Source organism: Carcharodon carcharias, chromosome 20 (assembly GCF_017639515.1).
Source record: "Carcharodon carcharias isolate sCarCar2 chromosome 20, sCarCar2.pri, whole genome shotgun sequence".
NCBI classification, from domain to species: domain Eukaryota; kingdom Metazoa; phylum Chordata; class Chondrichthyes; order Lamniformes; family Lamnidae; genus Carcharodon; species Carcharodon carcharias.
In genome coordinates, this window is record NC_054486.1 from 69,128,940 (window position 1) to 69,146,801 (window position 17,862).

A 17,862-nucleotide genomic window follows, 5' to 3' on the forward strand; every position below is an offset into this window, starting at 1 on the left:
GAAAGAGTGAGCTAGAGCAATCATTAATTTCAAGGTTTCCATTAACTGCGGAAACAAGGTAAACTTTTAGAAATGCTAAAAGGGGTCAAGGGTTACTGGCCATTGTCTGTGCATAGACATGTTATGTGCCATGATTGGGTAGAATAGGAAGTGTGGAAGATACATAATTGGAGGATTTTGCTTGTGAGTTATAACGCTAGGGGCTTGGGCCACTCAGGATAATGATTCAACAGTGGATAAGGCCAAGTTGTAAGGAGTATGAGGGACAAAGTCACAGATCTACCCTAGGTCCAACAGGCAATAACTTGTTTTCTGTAAACTTACTCAAATATTGCATTCTTAAATTAAAATTACCAATATGGGCCCGAACAATCTGAGATGTAAGATCATAAGTCAAAGTTCGAGTTTCAATTTGAACTAAGCTTTTTGACTGTTGAAAGTATGAGTAATTATACTACTCCTGCTCCTAATTCGTATTATGTCACAAAAATAGCATTTCAAATAGATAGGAACATAGAATAATCAGATCAAAAAGCATAAAGAACTAGACTGCTACTACTGTCCCAGTTGGTTCCTTTAAAGTAATTAAACTTTACATAATTTTCTCCCCTCTTGAAATGAAATTATTGCAGTAAGTGACTAACATACTAGTTTATCAAGTTCAAAAAACAGAATTACCTGGAAAAACTCAGGTCTGGCAGCATCAGCGGAGAAGAGTTGACGTTTCGAGTCCTCATGACCCTTCAACAGATGTAGTTCTGTAGAAGGGTCATGAGGACTCGAAACGTCAACTCTTCTCCACCGATACTGCCAGACATGCTGAATTTTTCCAGGTAATTCTGTTTTTGTTCTGGATTTCCAGCATCCAGTTTTTTTGTTTTTATCCCTAGTTTATCAAGTTGTTTTATAAACAGCTTTTGCCAGTTTCAGTGCAAATTTTACCCTAAATATCTAACCATTGGAAAATTCTAGACTTTCTTTGCTTTGGATTCCACTTTTGATACTTGTATGAATATTGCTGAAAAACATTAAAATTAAGTGACTTCATTCATTTTATTAAATTTACAAAATTGAGGTAAGTAGTCCCAACCTTACCAAGAGTTGTACAATCTAGTTGCCCCATCTAGTATACAGTAACTCCAAATATCTGAAATCTTAGTAAATTGCAGCACTGTGAAATACTTGGGGCATTGAAGTCATGAAAGGAACTAGGTGAACATAAGTATGTTCTTTGATTAGTGTTTTTGATGTGATGAAACACAATCCATATTAAATTTTGCCCATGTTAAAATGGCAGGAATTTGCTATGTAGCTCAGCAGTACACCCTAGTGGCAGGATAAGTGACAATCCAAAGCACAGAAAGTGACACCAATGCATTTAAGCTAGTTAAGCATGAGGGATGAACAAGCTATGTGAACAGAGATGAAGAGGGGTAGGAGGTGGCTCATGAGGGCATAACATGAGATCAATTTGCTCAAATGTTTTTTCTGTACATTCTACATCAAAATTTGCTACAATCAGTTATGGCAGTGGAAAAGGCACAGAGGGTTGAAATGCAAAGGGCAAAGAAAATAGTTACATCTGTTTATTAAAGTCATTTATATTAGGTGTCAGTCACAAGCAAAAATCAATTTACAACTAGCATAGTTTTCCAAGTGGTGCTTTATCTCAGTAAATAGCACCCATCAGTCCATAGGAGGTCCGAGTCCCTTCTCTAGGATCCAAGCACATTAAGGGTATGCAGCATTAATCAAAAGTGTTGTCCTTTGGATCGATTCTAAACTTATGCCCATCTGTTTGTTCAGCTGAATATAAAAGATCCCATGATGCTAGAGAAAAGGAATTTCTCCCAGTGTCTATTATTCCTTTTAGCCTTTAATCTCATTTATTATGGGATCTTGCCAACTATAACCAGTTCAAACATTTTATTTTACAACCACAATTATACTTCAGAATCCATTACTTGCAGTACAGAGACAAAGGATATGAGGCACAATAGAAATAAAATGTTTCTCCATTTTTGGCATAAAACTGAAATCTGTATTTTGATTACTTTATTTTGGAGTACCAAGTAAGCTGGGAGAAGGAATAAAGTTGAGCCAGATACTAAATTTCTTTAAGCAGTCCAAAATGCAATATGGCCCCAAAAGTCCTCACCTCCCAATAAGTCCACTAAAAAAAAAATTCAGGCCAGGATCCAGGCATGATGGGCCAGAGGCTTGCAAAAATTCCCAATCACTACATACACCAATGACCCTGGAAGAGGCAAGAGCAGAGGCCAAACAGGTTCCCAAAAGTCCAGTGTGCTTAAGTGGTTTAACAGAATTCTAGCTCATGGAGGACATTCAGCCCCTTCAAGGATACTGATATGTTTGAGGTTGAGGGAGAGAGGTGCCCAGCTTTTCCCTGAAGCAGACCACCATTCAGCAACGAGGCATTGTACATATGGCCCTCCAGGTAGAGAGGTCCAGCACTGCAATATATGAGATTTGATACGATCTGTAGCGGAGTCCCTGGGCAGGCACATCAAATGCATTTCCTCAAAAATAATTCAGAGCCATGTATAAAAGCAAGCACCTCATTACATACAATAACCTGGAGGTTGCCCAAATAATCAGGCATAAAAGATAAAGCTACTGCATTGGCAGTGCAACATTCTGTATTCACTCTAAAGTGTGAAATTACTTTGAAATCTACAGGTAAATAATGACTTCAACAATCTAAACTTTGAATATCCATTAACCTGTGGGTATAGCCCACAGGCATCAGTGTGCAGATTTTTAAACCTATTTGCAATTGAATAATCAGAGGCAGCATGTAATATTAGAAGGGTTTTCATTAGCGCAAGTGATGTTTCCCACTTTCTGCACCTAGCAATTATCCTCAAATTTCCAAAAATTAAAAAAGTTAAGGCATGGCAGGTTAGCAGTTATCTAATCTGCCTCAATTTAATACTTTGCACTGAGGTTCATTTCCACCAGCAGCCACCCTGACACCTTCATCGATCTAATTCTGAGTCTTCCATGTGTGCTAGATTGACAGGGTACATTTTCAACTTCACTGTCAAGGCAGTGAAGAACTGGAGCAGACTGTCCAATTACAGAATGGGTCTGATTTATAAAAACAATAGGATAAAAACATCAGAAGTTCAGTAACAGGCAGGTGACATAAATTAACACATCTGTCAAAGCACAATTTAACTAGAGATTCAGCCCTCTGAGGATAATGTAAGGGTGTACATTTCCAGGCAAGAGCAGCAATAGAGTGCTGCAAAAATTATACAAAAAATTTTTATTTATACAAATACACAATTAAAAACAGTATATTACAAAGTAGAATTTCACTTCCATTTGTGTATAATGGTGATCAAATTAATGCATTTTAAATGTAAACATTTCTATACAAGTTAGAACCAGTTCAAACTTCAATAGCCTCTTCATGGAAAGCAGCCATAGCAGAACACTTGATCATAGGCTTCATTATAACTGAAAAAAGGGAAATAAAATAGTATAAGAAACATGACATTAACACTGAAATTACAGGGAGTGCAAATATTGGACATGTGTTTTCATCATAACTATTTTGTCAATAAATCAGATGTTGCAGATGAGCAATCCAACTACATCACCACCACTCAGGGATGCAGTGTATACAAACTCTTGTGCAGCAAGACTAGAAGCAGTGCCTCATTCGTAACATTTATCCACAATTGCTGAGTAAAGTTAGAGACAATATTTACTATTTGAGGTAGGCAAAGGTTGAAAAGCAGAAGCAGAATCACATGGTGTTTGATGATCAGTGGAACATTGAAGCACAGAGTAGTTGTTTTAGCCACTAACATACTCGATTAATCCTTATTCCATTATATACTGCAATTTCAAAATTAAGTCAAGCCACTGATGCAAAGGGGCATTAAACAGTTGTTTGAATATGGGATTACCATAAAGAGTGTGGGGAAAACAAACGATTAGACCAAATCGCTCAAAACCAGCAACAGCAAGAGCCATGTGTCAATGACCCATTTGTGGTAGACATTATGTTTAAAAATCTTGAGAAAAGGACACATCCATCTAATGTTGAAAATACAAGAATAAAAATTCCAGTTGGGTAGAAAATAAGATGCAACTCAACATCAATTCTCTCTACCCACTCCAAGAATGGGTTCGATAATGCACTTTGATTTTGCCTCCTTTTGTGCTAGACTGATTTATATTTCAAGTAGGCATGTTATAGAATTAGTATAGGAGCAGATTTGTAGACTTTTAGAATGGTTGAAGGCTTATTGATTTCTAGTCATTAATGGGAGTTCTCTCGTGTCATCAAGCTTCACAAGATCTGTTCTATAAATTACAATGACACAGGAAATCATTCCATGTCCTCCCAATTGTTCTAGTAGAGAGAAGTTTGGCTGCTGGTTGAAATTCACACCATCCTAATCTGGACCATTATGCAAGCAGCAAAGAAGATCACTCCCAGCAAAAGTGGAGAGGAATAACACTAATGTCACATGCACCATTGTAAGTGGAATCAGGATACCTTCTGTTATCAGCACATCAAGGTTAACAGAACATTTTAAAAACTAAGTGGTTTAACAATAAAGAAATCGCAAAACTGGTTTCATATTAAAGCATGTATATTCTAAATTTATAGAATGCAAGCCACAAGTAAAGATGAAAGCATCAGATTACTCACTCATCAAATGAGCATAGTGAACAGCAAATCCTTGCACAGTGATCACACACTTTGCTGCAATGTTGGCATATTAAGCGGTCACACTGTGAGCATGGTTCCTTGAAATTTGATGGTTTCAAACAGATAAAACAGTTTGTGGTTGCTGGCTTGATTGGTGCTATGGCAAATAAAGAGCATGTTAGACTAAGCTACAACTAACAATCGTTTCAAAGGCCAAACACAAGGTGGCTTTAAGTTTTCATCTTACTGTATCATGACTTGCATATTGACAGAAACGCCATTCAAAACATCAGCAAATGCAACGTAGTATTGCTCTGGGAAGCAGAGTTGCTAATTCAGCCATGCTACTGTAAAAAAATCATCAGCACAGTCACTCCACTCAGTCATACTCCACCCAGTGGTTAACTCCATCATGGGCAGAGACCAGAGTTTAACAGCCTCAGTGACAGCATGCAACTGAAAAAAGATCACATTTCTGCTAATACTTTTGAGGCCAGTGTACAAGAGCAGCTATGTAGCCACCCTTTTTTTTTTGGTGGTGGTGGGGGGGAAGAATCTTAGCTAGGGACAAATACTTCTGATTATGGTGTTAAAAATTATATTACTGCTTTATCTGCTTCCCAAAAAATGTTCAACATGAACTGATTTACCACATTGGCAGTAATGGCAACATTTCATAGTAAAACATAGCTTATGGTACATCAACTTTAGTTCCAGCAACATATCACCATCTACCCAAACATTTGTAACAGAAAAAGTAGTTTCATTATGAGCACAGAGAGCAGAGGAGTTACCCATTTCACATTACAACTTAGTTACCTACAACTCTTCAATAGTTCAGGTATTTGCACAATAGAAAGTTTGAAACTGTAGCATCTTGCATGACAGTTTCATGAATTGGCCTGCTTTTACTCAAATTTATAACAGAAGTACAGACAAGGGTGTTTGGTCAGTGTGGCTTCTGAAAATGTATCAAGTTAAATCTTTGTCACTCTGGATAGAAGGGTGTATTTACTTTTTGGGGTACAAGTGGAGATAAAAACTAATGGAGGAGTCCAGGAGCTCAGACTTCCCACCTATTGGTGTAAAATCAGTGATGCCAATCACCATTGAGTACAGTATCTGTTTACAAACACCAGTTTTTATGGTTTATAATTCACAAGTTAGAAATGAGTTGCCTAGATTGGATCACTATTAAAATGAATTGAACATAGCAGTACAAAGAACATTATTCATTTGACTAGTAGATATTGTCACTAAATGATATTAATTGCAACTATATTATTTCTGAATGGTCTGTTTTCTCCAAGTTAGGGTATTAAAATGAAATGGATCTGAAAGTACTTAATTTATCAAGTTACATTTAAAGGAAAGTTAAACACCTATACCTATCCATTTTTAGTTAATGTGGAAACAATTGCTGGCTATCAAATTTTTAAGATTAGGCATGATAAGCCATTCTGGGGACTAAACGGTTAAAATATTCATTGATCACCAAAAGGAGTTGGGCTCATCCATCAAATGGATTGAACTCATGAAACAAAGAACTAGCATAAATCCTAACTAGCTTCAATAAAATCTACTAGGCAACTACTCTATATGCCTTACAATAACCTTACACATACTCTTGGCTATCTAGAAATAAATCTTTGTAGACCTCAATTTTTTTTATTCTTTCACAGGATGTGGGCATCACTGGCTAGGCCAGCATTTATTGACCATCTCTAATTGCCCAAGGTGGTGAGCTGCCTTCTTGAACTGCTGCAATCCACCTGGTGCAGGCACACCCACAGTGCTGTTAGGGAGGGAGTTCTAGGATTTTGACCCAGTGAGAGTGAAGGAATGGTGATATATTTCCAAGTCAGGATGGTATGTGGCTTGCAGGGGAATTTGCAGGTGTTCCCATGTATCTGCTGCCCTTGCTCTTCTAAGTGGTAGAGGTTACAGGTTTGAAATATGATGTTGAAGGAATCTTGGCAAGATTCTGCAGTGCATCTTTTACGTGACACATTGGCAGCAGTGTGTCAGTGGCAGATAGAATAAATGTTGAAGGTGGAGGATGGGCTGCCAATCAAGCAGGCTGCTTTGTCCTGGATGCTATTGACCTTTCAGTCTTGCAGCATCTGCATTCAAAGCAAGGGCACTGTATTCCATCACACATCTGACTTGTGCCTTGTAGAATGATGGACAAGCTAAGGAGTCAGGTGGTGAGTTACTCGCTGCAGGACTCCCAGCCTTTGGCTACTAGAGCAGGTCACAGCATTTATATGTCCAGTCCGGTTTCTAGTCAATGGTAACCCCCAGGATGTTAATTGTGGGAGATTCAGCAATGGTAATACCATTTCATTTCAAGGAGAGGCAATTGCATTCTCTTGTTGGAAATGATCATTGCCTGGAACTTGTATGACACAAATGTAACTTTCCTGAATGTTGGCCAGGGTCTTGCTGCATATGGACAGACTGCTTCAGTATCAGAGGAGCCACAAATGGTGCTGAACACTGCAATCATCAGCAAACATCCCCACTTCTGACCTTATGATGGAAGGAAGTTCATTGATGAAGCGGCTGAAGATGATGGTTGGGCCTAGAACACTAGCCTGAGGAACTCCTGCAGTTATGTCCTGGGATTGAAATGACTGACATCCAACAACCATCTACCTTTGTGCCAGGTATGACTCCAACCATTGCAGAGTGTCTCTCTCCACCCCCTCACTGATTCCCATTGACTCCAATTGTACTACGGCTCATTGATTTCAAACTGAAATGCTGCCTTGATGTCAAGGGCCTTCACTCTCACCTCTAATTTTTAGGCTACATATTTATCATTTAATATACTCCAGTAACTAGCCAAGAATCCAAAAGAATGCACAAACATTTCAGCATAAAACTAGTAAGAATTCAATTTAAATTCAGTAAGCTTACATCTGTTTGAAGATAGTGAACCCTTTACAAGTTGTCCATTATGTCCTAGAAAGGTTTGCCCATGGAGTAACTCACGTCCTTCACATCCATTACAAACATCTTCTGGTTCCTTTAGGCAGTTACCTTCAATAGGTTTGGACATGGGAACCAGTGTGCAATTCTCTTCTGAATTGCCAGTCCACATGTATCCCATAAAAGCTTGGGCACCATTAAACAGCAAGTTTTTAGTTTTCTCTGGAAAAAGAAATAAAGTTGATGAAATAGGAGAAAGCCAATTTGGAATGATTCATAAAAAGCAATCATACAAAGTTCTGCCACAGGATTACCAACTCTGCAACTAGTGGAGTAGATGATTACTGCAGAGACATTATTCTTTTTTTTTAAACTCAACCCTCTAATTTGTTTGCATATTTCTTCCTGTACCTCCCTTCCAATATTAGGTGGTCTGTAGACTGCACATCTAGAGTTTTGGGGCAGATGGCACCTATTCCAAAGGAGAGGATTATACCTCAATTGGACTGGGACCAATGTCCTCATGTGGAGGATCATTAGTGCGGTTAGGGTGTAAACTAAATTGGGCAATGGGATGGGCACCAGCATATAGAAGTTCAAAAAGAGGAATAAAGTGCATAAAAGAGGAGCGAGTGTTGGAAAGTATTAGAGAAGGAAGTAGTACCATGTTAGATAAGAGCAGACCAAAAAGGAATGAGGAATAGAAAGTTTTAGAATGCATGCACATACATCCTTGTGGGTCACCACTGACCAGAAATTTAAACTGGACCAGCCATATAAATACTGTGATTCCTAGAGCAGGTCGGAAGCTGAGAATTCCGCAATGAGAAACAACAACTCCCCAAAGCCTGTTCATTATCTACAATGTCACAACTTCAGGGCACAAATACTCTCCACTTGCTGAACTGAAAGCTTGACACCATCCAGGACAAAGCAGTCCATCCACTTCCTTAAACATTCACTCCCTCCATCATGGATGAACAGTGGCAGCAGTGTGCATCATCTACAAGGTGCACTGCAGCAACTTGCCAAAGCTCTTGACAGCACCTTCAAGCCTGCAACCTCTACCATCTAGATTCTAAAAAAGAAACAGGGTCGCAATACCAATTAGGGAAGACATTGTAATTGTACATAAAAAGGGGAAAAGGACAAAATCCATCTGGTTAGAGGTGAGATGCAACGAAGGTTGTAATCATGTTTCTAGGGGTATCCTACAGGCATCCAAAGAGTTAGATATAGAGGAGAGGGAAGTGAAGAGGAAAATAAGGCTGGCAAAGAGAATGAGACTAAAATGGTAGTTAACAGAGAATCCAAAAACCAGCTATCATGTAAACAGGATGCAGGGCTAGGCTTATTAGCAACAAAGGGTGTGATATATACTTAGAGGGATAGAGCAAGGCTAGAAAATTTAGTGAGCACTTGGTGTCAGTGTTTATAAGGAAGAGTATGCTGACTAAATATTGGTGGAATCAGAGAAGGTAGAGGTAATGATGGAATGAAAATTGACAGGCGGGATGTATTGGAAAGGCTGGGTATGCTTAGTGGATAAGTCACCTGGTCCAAATGGCTTGTCTCCTAGTTTACTAGGGGAAATGGGGGTGGAAATAGTGGAAGGGCTGGCCATAAATCTTCCCTAAATATGGAGGAAGTGCCAGAGGACTGGAAAGCAGCAAATGTGACACCATTGTACACAAAAAGATGAAAGGACATTTCTAGCAGCTACCAGCCAGTCAGTTTAACATCTGCGCGAAACAATAATGGTGGTGGTGAGAGATTTGGATTAATTAAGGAAAGCCAGCATAGGTTGGTAAACAAATGTATTTGACTAATCTGAATTTTCTGATGAAGTCACAGTGTTGCATGGAATTCAGTAGATGTTGTCTATACAGATTTTAAGAAAGCTTTTGATGAAGTAGCACATAAAACGCTGGTTAAGAACATTGCAGCTCATGGAATAGGAGGGTCAGTTTCAGCTAGAATAGAAATTGGCTAAAAGGACAAATTTCAAACTCTTCTGGATTCTGAAAGGGTCCTGGCAGATTGGAAAACTGCAAATGTAACATCCCTGCTCAAGAAAGAAGCTAGACAGAAAGCAAAAAACCAAATGTCAGTTAGCGTAACATCTGTCAATGGGAAAATGCTAGAATCCATTATTAAGGAGGACATTTAGAAAATTATAATAGTCAGGCAGAGGCAATATGGTTTTGTGAAAGGAAAAATGTTTGACTAATTTATTAGAGTTCTTTTCAGATGTAAAGAATCAGCATGGATAAAGGAGAACCAGTAGTGTAGCTGGATTTCCAAAAGGCATTTGATGTGTCACATAAAAGGTTGGTACACAGAATAGTGTTGGGGGCGATGTATACGCATGGATAGAGGACTAGCTAACAGGAAAACAGTGGGTAAAATGGGTCATTTTCAGATTGGCAAACTAACTAGTGGAATGCCACAGCAATCAGTAATGGGACCTCAACTATTTACAGTCTATATTAATAACTTGGATGAAGAGACCAAATATTGTAGCCAAACAAAGATGGATAGGAATGCAAGTTGAGAGGACAGTGCAAAGTCTACAAAGGAATGCAGATAGGCTAAGAGAGTGGATAAAAAAAAAATCAGCAGATGGAGTATAATGAGAAAAAGAGTTTATCTGCTTTGGTAGGAATAGAAAAGCAGATTATTTAAATGGGGAGCTGGCTGTTGGACAGAGGGAACCTGGTTGTCCTTGTACATGAATCACAGAATCAGCATGCAAGTACAGCAAGTGATTAGGAAGGCAAATGCAATGTTGGTCTTTTTGCAAGAAGGGTGGAGTATAAAAGTAGGGAAATCCTGCTACAACCATACAGGGCATTGGTGAGACCACACCTAGAATAATATGCACACTTGGTCACTTTGAGGGACATACTGGTATTGGAGGCAGTTCTGAAACAATTCACTAGACTGATTCTTGGAATGAAGTGGTTGCCTCAAGGACAGATTGAGCCTATACTAATTAGAGTTTAATGAGGTGATCTTATTGAAAGATAAGATTCTAAGGGCACTTAACAAGGTACATGCCAAGAGCCTGTTTCTCCTCATGGAAGAATCTAGAACCAGACAGTATAGTTTAAAGATAAGGGGTCTCCCATTTAAGATGGAGATGAGGAGAAATTTCTTCAGAGGGCTGTTAATTCTCTTCCCCAGCAAGCAGTGAAGGCTGGGTCATTGAATATTCAAGACAGACATATTCTTGATTTGACAAGGGAGTGAAGTATTATGGGGGACAGGCAAGAAAGAAGAGTGGTCACATCAAATCAATGATCTTACTGATGGGCAGAACAGGCTTGAGAGGTCAAATGGCCTACTCCTGCTCCTATTTCTTACATTCTTATAGCTATCAACAAGTCATGGTAAATGGTAGTTTTCAGACCAAAGGATGACTAGATTTAGTCTTAGGAAATGAAGCTGGGCAAGTGGATGAAGTAGCAGTGGGGAACCATTTGAGATGGTGACCATAATATAGTTAGATATAGCATCATTATGGAAAAGGACAAGGATAGAACAGGAGTAAAAGGTCTAAGTTGGGAGAAGACAAATTTTACAAATCTGAGAGGTGAGCTGGCAAGAGTGGACTGGATACAGCTATTAGAAGGAGAAACTGTGTCAAGTCATGTGGGAAGCTTTCAAAGGCAGGATTCTATGGATACAGCACAGTCATGTCTCCACAAAGAAAAAGGGTGGTACTGCCAAATTTAGAGCCCCTGGTTATCCAGGGGATACAAGCCAAGATGAAGCAGAAAAAGGAAGCTCAGTCACATAAGACCTAATACTGTAGAAAGCCTAGAGGAGTATAGAACGTACAGGGGTGAAGTAAAAATGGAAATTAAGAAAGCAAAGAGGATATGAAAAAATATTGGCAGGTAAAATCAAAGAAAACCCTAAGATTACATTAAGAGCAAGAGAATAATTAAGGGAAAAGGTAGGGCCTATCAGAAGTACATGGTAACTTGTGCATTGATGCTAATGATATGGGCAGGGTTCTCAATGAGTACTTTGTCTCTGTCTTCACTAAGGAGGGGGATGATGCAGACATTCTGGTTAAAGAGGAGTGTGAAATCTTAGATACAATAAGCAGCAAGAGAGGAAGTATTAGAGGGAGTGAATAAATCACCAGGGCCAGATGGATTGTATCCCAGGCTATTGAAGGAAGCCAGGGAGGAAATAAATGCTCAGAGGATCATTTTCCAATCATCACTAGATACTAGGTGAGGTCCCAGTGGATTGCAAGTCTGAACATTGTACCATTATTTAAAAAGGGTGCGAGTGATAGGCCAGACAATTAGAGGCCGGTCAGTCTGACTTCAGTGGTGGACAAATTATTGGAAACAATTCTGAGACACAGGATAAACCATAACTTGGAAAGGCATGGATTGATCAGGGATAGTTAGCATGCTTTTGTTAGGGAAGAGAGTGTCTCACTAACTTAATAGAATTTTTGGAGGAAGTAACAAGGAGGGTTGATGAGGACAGTGCAGTGGATGTTGCCTATATTAATTTCAGTAAGGCATCTGACAAGGTCCCACATGGCAGTCTGGTCAGGAAAGTGAGATCTCATGGGATACAGGGGAAGGTGGCAGGTTGGATCCAAAATTGGCTCAGTGACAGGGAAAAAAGGCCAATGGTTGATGAATGTTTTTACAGATGGAAAGCTGTTTCCAGTGGTGTTCCACAGGGAAAAAGTGTTGCAGCCCTTGCTGTTTGTTGTATAGATTAATGATTTAGACTTAAATCTGCAAGGCATGATTAGGAAATTTGCAGATGGCACAAAAGTTGGCCAAATAGTTGATTGCAAAGAGGGTAGCTGTTGGCTCCAAAATAATAATGGTTTGGTTGAGTGGATGGAAAAGTGGCAAACAGAATTCAATCCAGAAACATTAGGTAATGCATTTGGGGAGGGCAAACAAAGCAAAGCACTTTGAAATACAGTAAAGTTTTAACATTTCTCAATGGTGCCAAACTTGGGAGGTGTGACAAACTGAGGATACTACCAAGTGACTAACAGGACTGTAAGAAGTTAGCAGAATGGGCAGACAAAGGGAAGATGATGCATTTTGGCAGGAGGGGGAGACAATAAAGACTCAATGCTAAAAAGTGTGCAGCGACAAATCTGTGCAGAGATCTTTGGAAGTGGTTCATATTCAGAGTGGTTAGTAAAGCCAATTCATTCCCAGCACTGTGGCTGTACCTACACCGGTACTGCAGTGGTTCAAGGCAGCAGCTTACCACCACCTGCTCAAGAGCAACTATGGATGGGCAATAAATGCTGGCCCAGCCAGTGAAGCCCACATCCCATGAGTGAATAAAAAAAATTGCAATCTTGGGCTGCAAATAGGCGGTGATGGTTTAAAAAAAGTTATCCCCATAAAACATTAGTTTACATTATGGCTCCTCTATGGTGCAGGACTGAACAACTATAGATGGAGGTACATTGTTGAGAGCAGGAAAATGATGCAATGTTTGATTGGAGGAGCAGACATTGGAGGGACAATGTGAGGAACCACTCCTCCGATCAGATTCTGTCAGTCCCATGCTGCTGCTCCAGCTCTTCCAATCCCAAGTAAGAGAGTGAGCCAATTCTCTTCAGAGCAGACCCTCAGAACTTGGGAGTCAAAGGACAGTCAACACCTTTTCCCCCCCTCACTTTGGGATTTAAAAAAAATTCTTTCAACGTTGAGTTTTTTTTTTAAAAAAGAAAAAGAATCAGGTGGGAGGAGTGAACTGTTTCTGGCTGTCTCCGGAGGTCAGTCTTTTAAATTTTTTTTTTTAAATATAAAAAACTAGAATTTCTGCACCACCATTGATGGGTCTGAGGGTAAGAGTGAGGCTAAGATGGCAATAGATTCAGGGCATGTAAAAATGGCTCCAGTGTCTTTGAAAGAAAGGGAATGAGAGAGACACTGAGGAAGGAGAGGGAGATTGGAGGCAGCCTCACAGGGCAAAAGGGGGAGGGGGTGGGTGTGGACAACATTGCTCACTTTCACACTTGCAGCTTAAATTTTATGTACCCTCTGATTTCCCAACAATTTTTTATTTTTCCCTTCTAAAACCCTCCTCTTAGGCCTGGATTTCAAGGTTACAAACCACTGCCCTAACAATAACCAAACAAAATCCTGCCCAATGGTTTTCTTCTTATTTCCAATAAATTACTTTGGGTAAAGTTTAAAGTAGAAAGATCTAGGGTAGATGAAGAAAAATAGTGGGGGAAATCCAGTTTTTTGTTCCCTTAAGTTTTTTCTTTAAATGTTTCTGCTACAAGCAGTGTCCGTACACAAGTTTTTTTGTCTGTTGTGTGCATGTGCTCTCATTTAAAAAAAAGTTTTGATGTGTAGAGAAAAGTTGGGAGCCCAGTGGATTCAGAACAGCCTGACCTTCCAGACCAGCCTTGAGTTCATCAGCCACTGGAGGATGACAATGGGTGGGGCAGGAGGGGGGTGAGAATGAAGGAAAGCTGTTTAATTGTTCTTGCATTCTTTGTGGCCTGCCCAGCACAGTTTCTCATTTATTTCTTCAATATCCTTTAATGGAGGCTAACCCTTCAAGTAACCCCTGAAAATCAATCATAACTCTCAAGAAGATCTCAAAACAAGCCCAAAAAGAAAAAAAAAATGACTCCTACTAGTGGTATTGAGTACAAAAAATCAGGTTACATTGAACTTGTATAAAACTCTGGTTGGACCACAATCAGAGTATGGTATCCAGTTTTGGTTACTTACACACGCACACTTTTAGGAAGTGTGAGGGTCCTTGAGATGTGGAGACTAGCCAGAATGGTCCCAGGGATAAGGGAACTTAGCTACAAGGTTAATATGGAGAAGATGGGGTGTTCTCCTTGGGGCAAAAGAGATTGAGGAGAGATTGACAGATTTGGATCGTATAGACAAAGAAAAACTGTTTCCATTATCTGATAGCACATGGACTAGGGGACACAGATTTAAGGTTTTGGGCAAGGGATGAGCCAGAGGATGCGAAGTTTTAAAAAAAAAGCATAGCAAGTGGTCACGACCAGGAAATCGCTCCTACAAGTGGTTGAAACAGGCGATCAATTGTCATTTCAAAAGGAAACAGGGTGGGCACTTTAAGGGAAATAAACTTGCAGCAAAATGGAGTTGCTAAATTACTTTAAGGACCATGGATGCAACTGGCCCAGAGGCTTCCTTATGAGCGTTAAGAGCATAATGCACAGCCTAAAACAACCCAGCATAAACTGGCTAGCACAGATCATCTCATACTCAAAAGATGAAAAACAGCTGTCTCCAGCCTTTAATATACTGATCCAAGGAGTGTTCAGTTGTTACCAGTATGACATTTTCTTGCTATGATTCATTTTCACCCCTAAATTTTTAGGGTACTTCAGTTAAATTGAGAGAGTTATACAATTGTAACTTCTTATAATTGACGTAGAGCTCTTTCACAAATATCCATTATAAAAATCTTGCTCTCTGACAGCTGCTATCCAGAAAACTAAAAATACAAGGGCAGGCAAAAAAAACACCTATGAAGCACCAGTTTTCCACAACTAAAGAAGAAACTTCATTGTAGGAAATTGCAGCAGTCCAAAAAGGCTACTGATCATAAACACCCAGAATTTCTTGTAGCACATTTGCTGTTAGTTAGATGGGCAAGGAAAATCTAGGTTTAAAACATTCTGTGGCATATTGCCAAAAAGAGAGAGCTGATAAAAGCCCACCTGGTATCAACTTTTGGATTTCCACATTTAATCTCCCAGCCATTATCACATCAAATTACTATAGCACTGTGAACACAAGTAAGCAACATCAGCCTCACCATTATTTTCACAGCAACTTAGTCCAGATCTTGCAGTAAAAACAATGTCAAAAGCATTTTAATTAAAGTATAAACCAGATAACTACTTTTAGCAACCACATATGCAATTAAACACAAATCAGGAAGTTACTGCAGATGTCTTACTTCCTCCAGAAGCTGTACAAGGATCTAATCACACCAAGAGGCTCAACACCAAGATACAGAGAACAAAGTCACTGTATGATAGATACCCAAAATACAGAAAAGGTTAGGGGCTCCCATTCTAGTTTAACAGCACAACTCTTCACTAACGTTAAGCAACTTCATCAGCACCGAAAATTAACTTCTACAGGTGTGAAGGCTCACCCTTCAGTTTTTGTTAGACTTTTTAAAAAATACGCTTACTGCCATTTCTCATTCTTAATTTCATCGTTCACTTTCTCTAGATGATTTAGCGTCGAATTAAATACTCTGGTTCAGACAATGCACAGTTCAGCAAGGACTCTTCAATGATTGAAGACTCACTCTTGCTTGCCCTGTTCACAGGTTCCCCCGTGCCAAAAAAAGCCCCCCGTCGGTATAGTAACCTCTTGTGCAAAGACCCTGCCAACTACAAAATGCAGTGTTTCAAACATTTTCTCCATTAAGAAAGCGAGTTTAGTTTAATATCAGCCCTCGCACCGGATCAGTTGCCTGCAAGCGGGCGAATAGAAAGCTGTTGCTTTCTTTAGTGGTCAGTTCACGGCAGCGGGGTGGGGGGGGGGGGGGGGAAGATGACAAATCCACATCTACCCACCCACTTTACTGCAATCCATTTCCAACATTTGCCCATTTTACTGTAACTTCCTCAGCACCGGGAGGCCCCTCCTTCAGGTCAATCCTGAAACACTACGGTACCCGGCTCTGCATCATTTAAAATGCAGGGGAGGGGAGGGGGTTGCAGTTGAAGGGGAGGCTAGGCCAGGCCCCGGTCCGTGTACCCAGACCCAGGCCTCCCGCTCACTCACCGTACACTTCCCGCTTGTATTTCTCCCCAAAGACTCCCTCGTTCAGCTCTTTCTGGGTAACGTGGATCTTCCACTGGAGCGGCGCCGTGTCACCGAAAGGACTGGCTCTCTTCGTCATCTTGATCGGTACGCCAGACCATGAAAAAAATCACCAAGCAACCAGTTCCCGCGCCAAATCCTAACCTTTGACACCATGACGCGCGCGGGCTATTTAAAGAATGGCGCTCACGTGATCTCAGGTGAGGGGGCGGGGCTTGGAGGCTCATCCCCGCCCACGTCACATGCTCTCCTCTTGTTGCAATTTTACTCCGTGCATCCGGCTTGAGAAAGTCACCTTGCAATGAACTCTCTCCGAATAATGGTTTAATTCAGGGGCATCAATGGCTTTTTTAAATGCTTAAAAAAATAGGAAATTCAAATTGGAACATAGGCTGCAGTTCCAAAAACATAAAAAACAAAACCAAAAGAAAGTGCCACCACCAAACAACATCTTCCCTTCACCCCCCCTGCCGGCATTCCGTAGGGATCGTTCCCTCCGGGACACCCTGGTCCAGTCCTCCATCAACCCCTACACCTCAACCCCCTCCCACGGCACCTTCCCATGCAATCACAGAAGGCGCAATACCTGCCCCTTTACTTCCCTCCCTCCTCCTTGTGCAAGAGCCCAAACACTCCTTTCAAGTGAAACAGCGCTTCACTCCCTCAATCTGTCTACTGCGTTCGCTTGCTCCCAATGCGGTCTCCTCTACATCGGAGAGACCAAAGGCAGACTGGGTGACCGCTTTGCAGAACACCTTCGGTCTGTCCGCAAGCATAACCTAGACCTTCCTGTTGCTTGCCATTTCAACACACCATCCTCCTCTCATGCCCACATGTCTGTCCTTGGCCTGCTGCAATGTACCAGCGAAGCTCAACACAAACTGGAGGAACAGCGCCTCATTTTCCAATTAGGCACTTTACAGCCTTCCGGACTTAACATTGAGTTCAACAGCTTCAGATCATGAACTCTCTCCTCCATGTACACCTCCTTTTGATCCCCTTTTTTCAGTTATGTTAAAATTTTTATGCTTACATTTTTCCCACCTATTTCTATTATTTTTTTAAAGTTATTTCCATTCATTGTTTTATCCCCATCTTTTAGCCTAATTTGCTCCCACACTGTCCCCTCCCCCCAACACACCTCCACTAGGGCCATCTGTCACTGGCTCATCCTGCTTTCTACTCTTAATGTCACCATTAGTACCTCCTTTAGCCAATATCACCACCATCAACACCCCTTTGACCTTTTGTTTATAACATCTTTTGCAATCTCTCCTTTGCCTCCACCAATCGCTGGCCTTCTATCCAGCTTCACCTGTCCCACCCCCCTTTAAACAGTATATATTTCACCACATTTTTACTTCTCTTTATTTCTGAAGAAGT

At 40.5% G+C, this 17,862-nt stretch overlaps 1 protein-coding gene across 2 annotated transcripts; it reads right to left on the bottom strand.

Moving 5' to 3' along the window:
* Positions 1-1,571: 1,571 nt before the first annotated feature.
* Positions 1,572-16,633, bottom strand: siva1 (SIVA1, apoptosis-inducing factor). 2 transcript variants are annotated; one of them, XM_041213785.1, is made up of 4 exons: positions 16,441-16,633; positions 7,616-7,849; positions 4,694-4,850; positions 1,572-3,486 (listed from the first exon to the last, which is right to left on the bottom strand). In XM_041213785.1, the coding sequence occupies exons 1-4, from the start codon at positions 16,556-16,558 to the stop codon at positions 3,438-3,440; spliced, it is 558 nt and encodes a 185-aa protein (XP_041069719.1). In that variant the 5' UTR covers positions 16,559-16,633; the 3' UTR covers positions 1,572-3,437. The 2 variants fall into 2 exon arrangements, with proteins under 2 accessions (XP_041069719.1, XP_041069720.1); XM_041213786.1 differs by lacking the exon at positions 4,694-4,850.
* Positions 16,634-17,862: the final 1,229 nt, after the last annotated feature.

Excerpts from the sequence above, each read along its gene's own strand:
- siva1 (XM_041213785.1), bottom strand. The coding sequence starts at position 16,558 with ATGACGAAGAGAGCCAGTCCTTTCGGTGACACGGCGCCGCTCCAGTGG. Across the intron at positions 4,851-7,615 it reads TTCACTATCTTCAAACAGAT|CACCAATCAAGCCAGCAACC; the intron begins GTAAGCTTACTG and ends TATTTGCCATAG. Across the intron at positions 3,487-4,693 it reads TCACTATGCTCATTTGATGA|TTATAATGAAGCCTATGATC; the intron begins GTGAGTAATCTG and ends CCCTTTTTTCAG.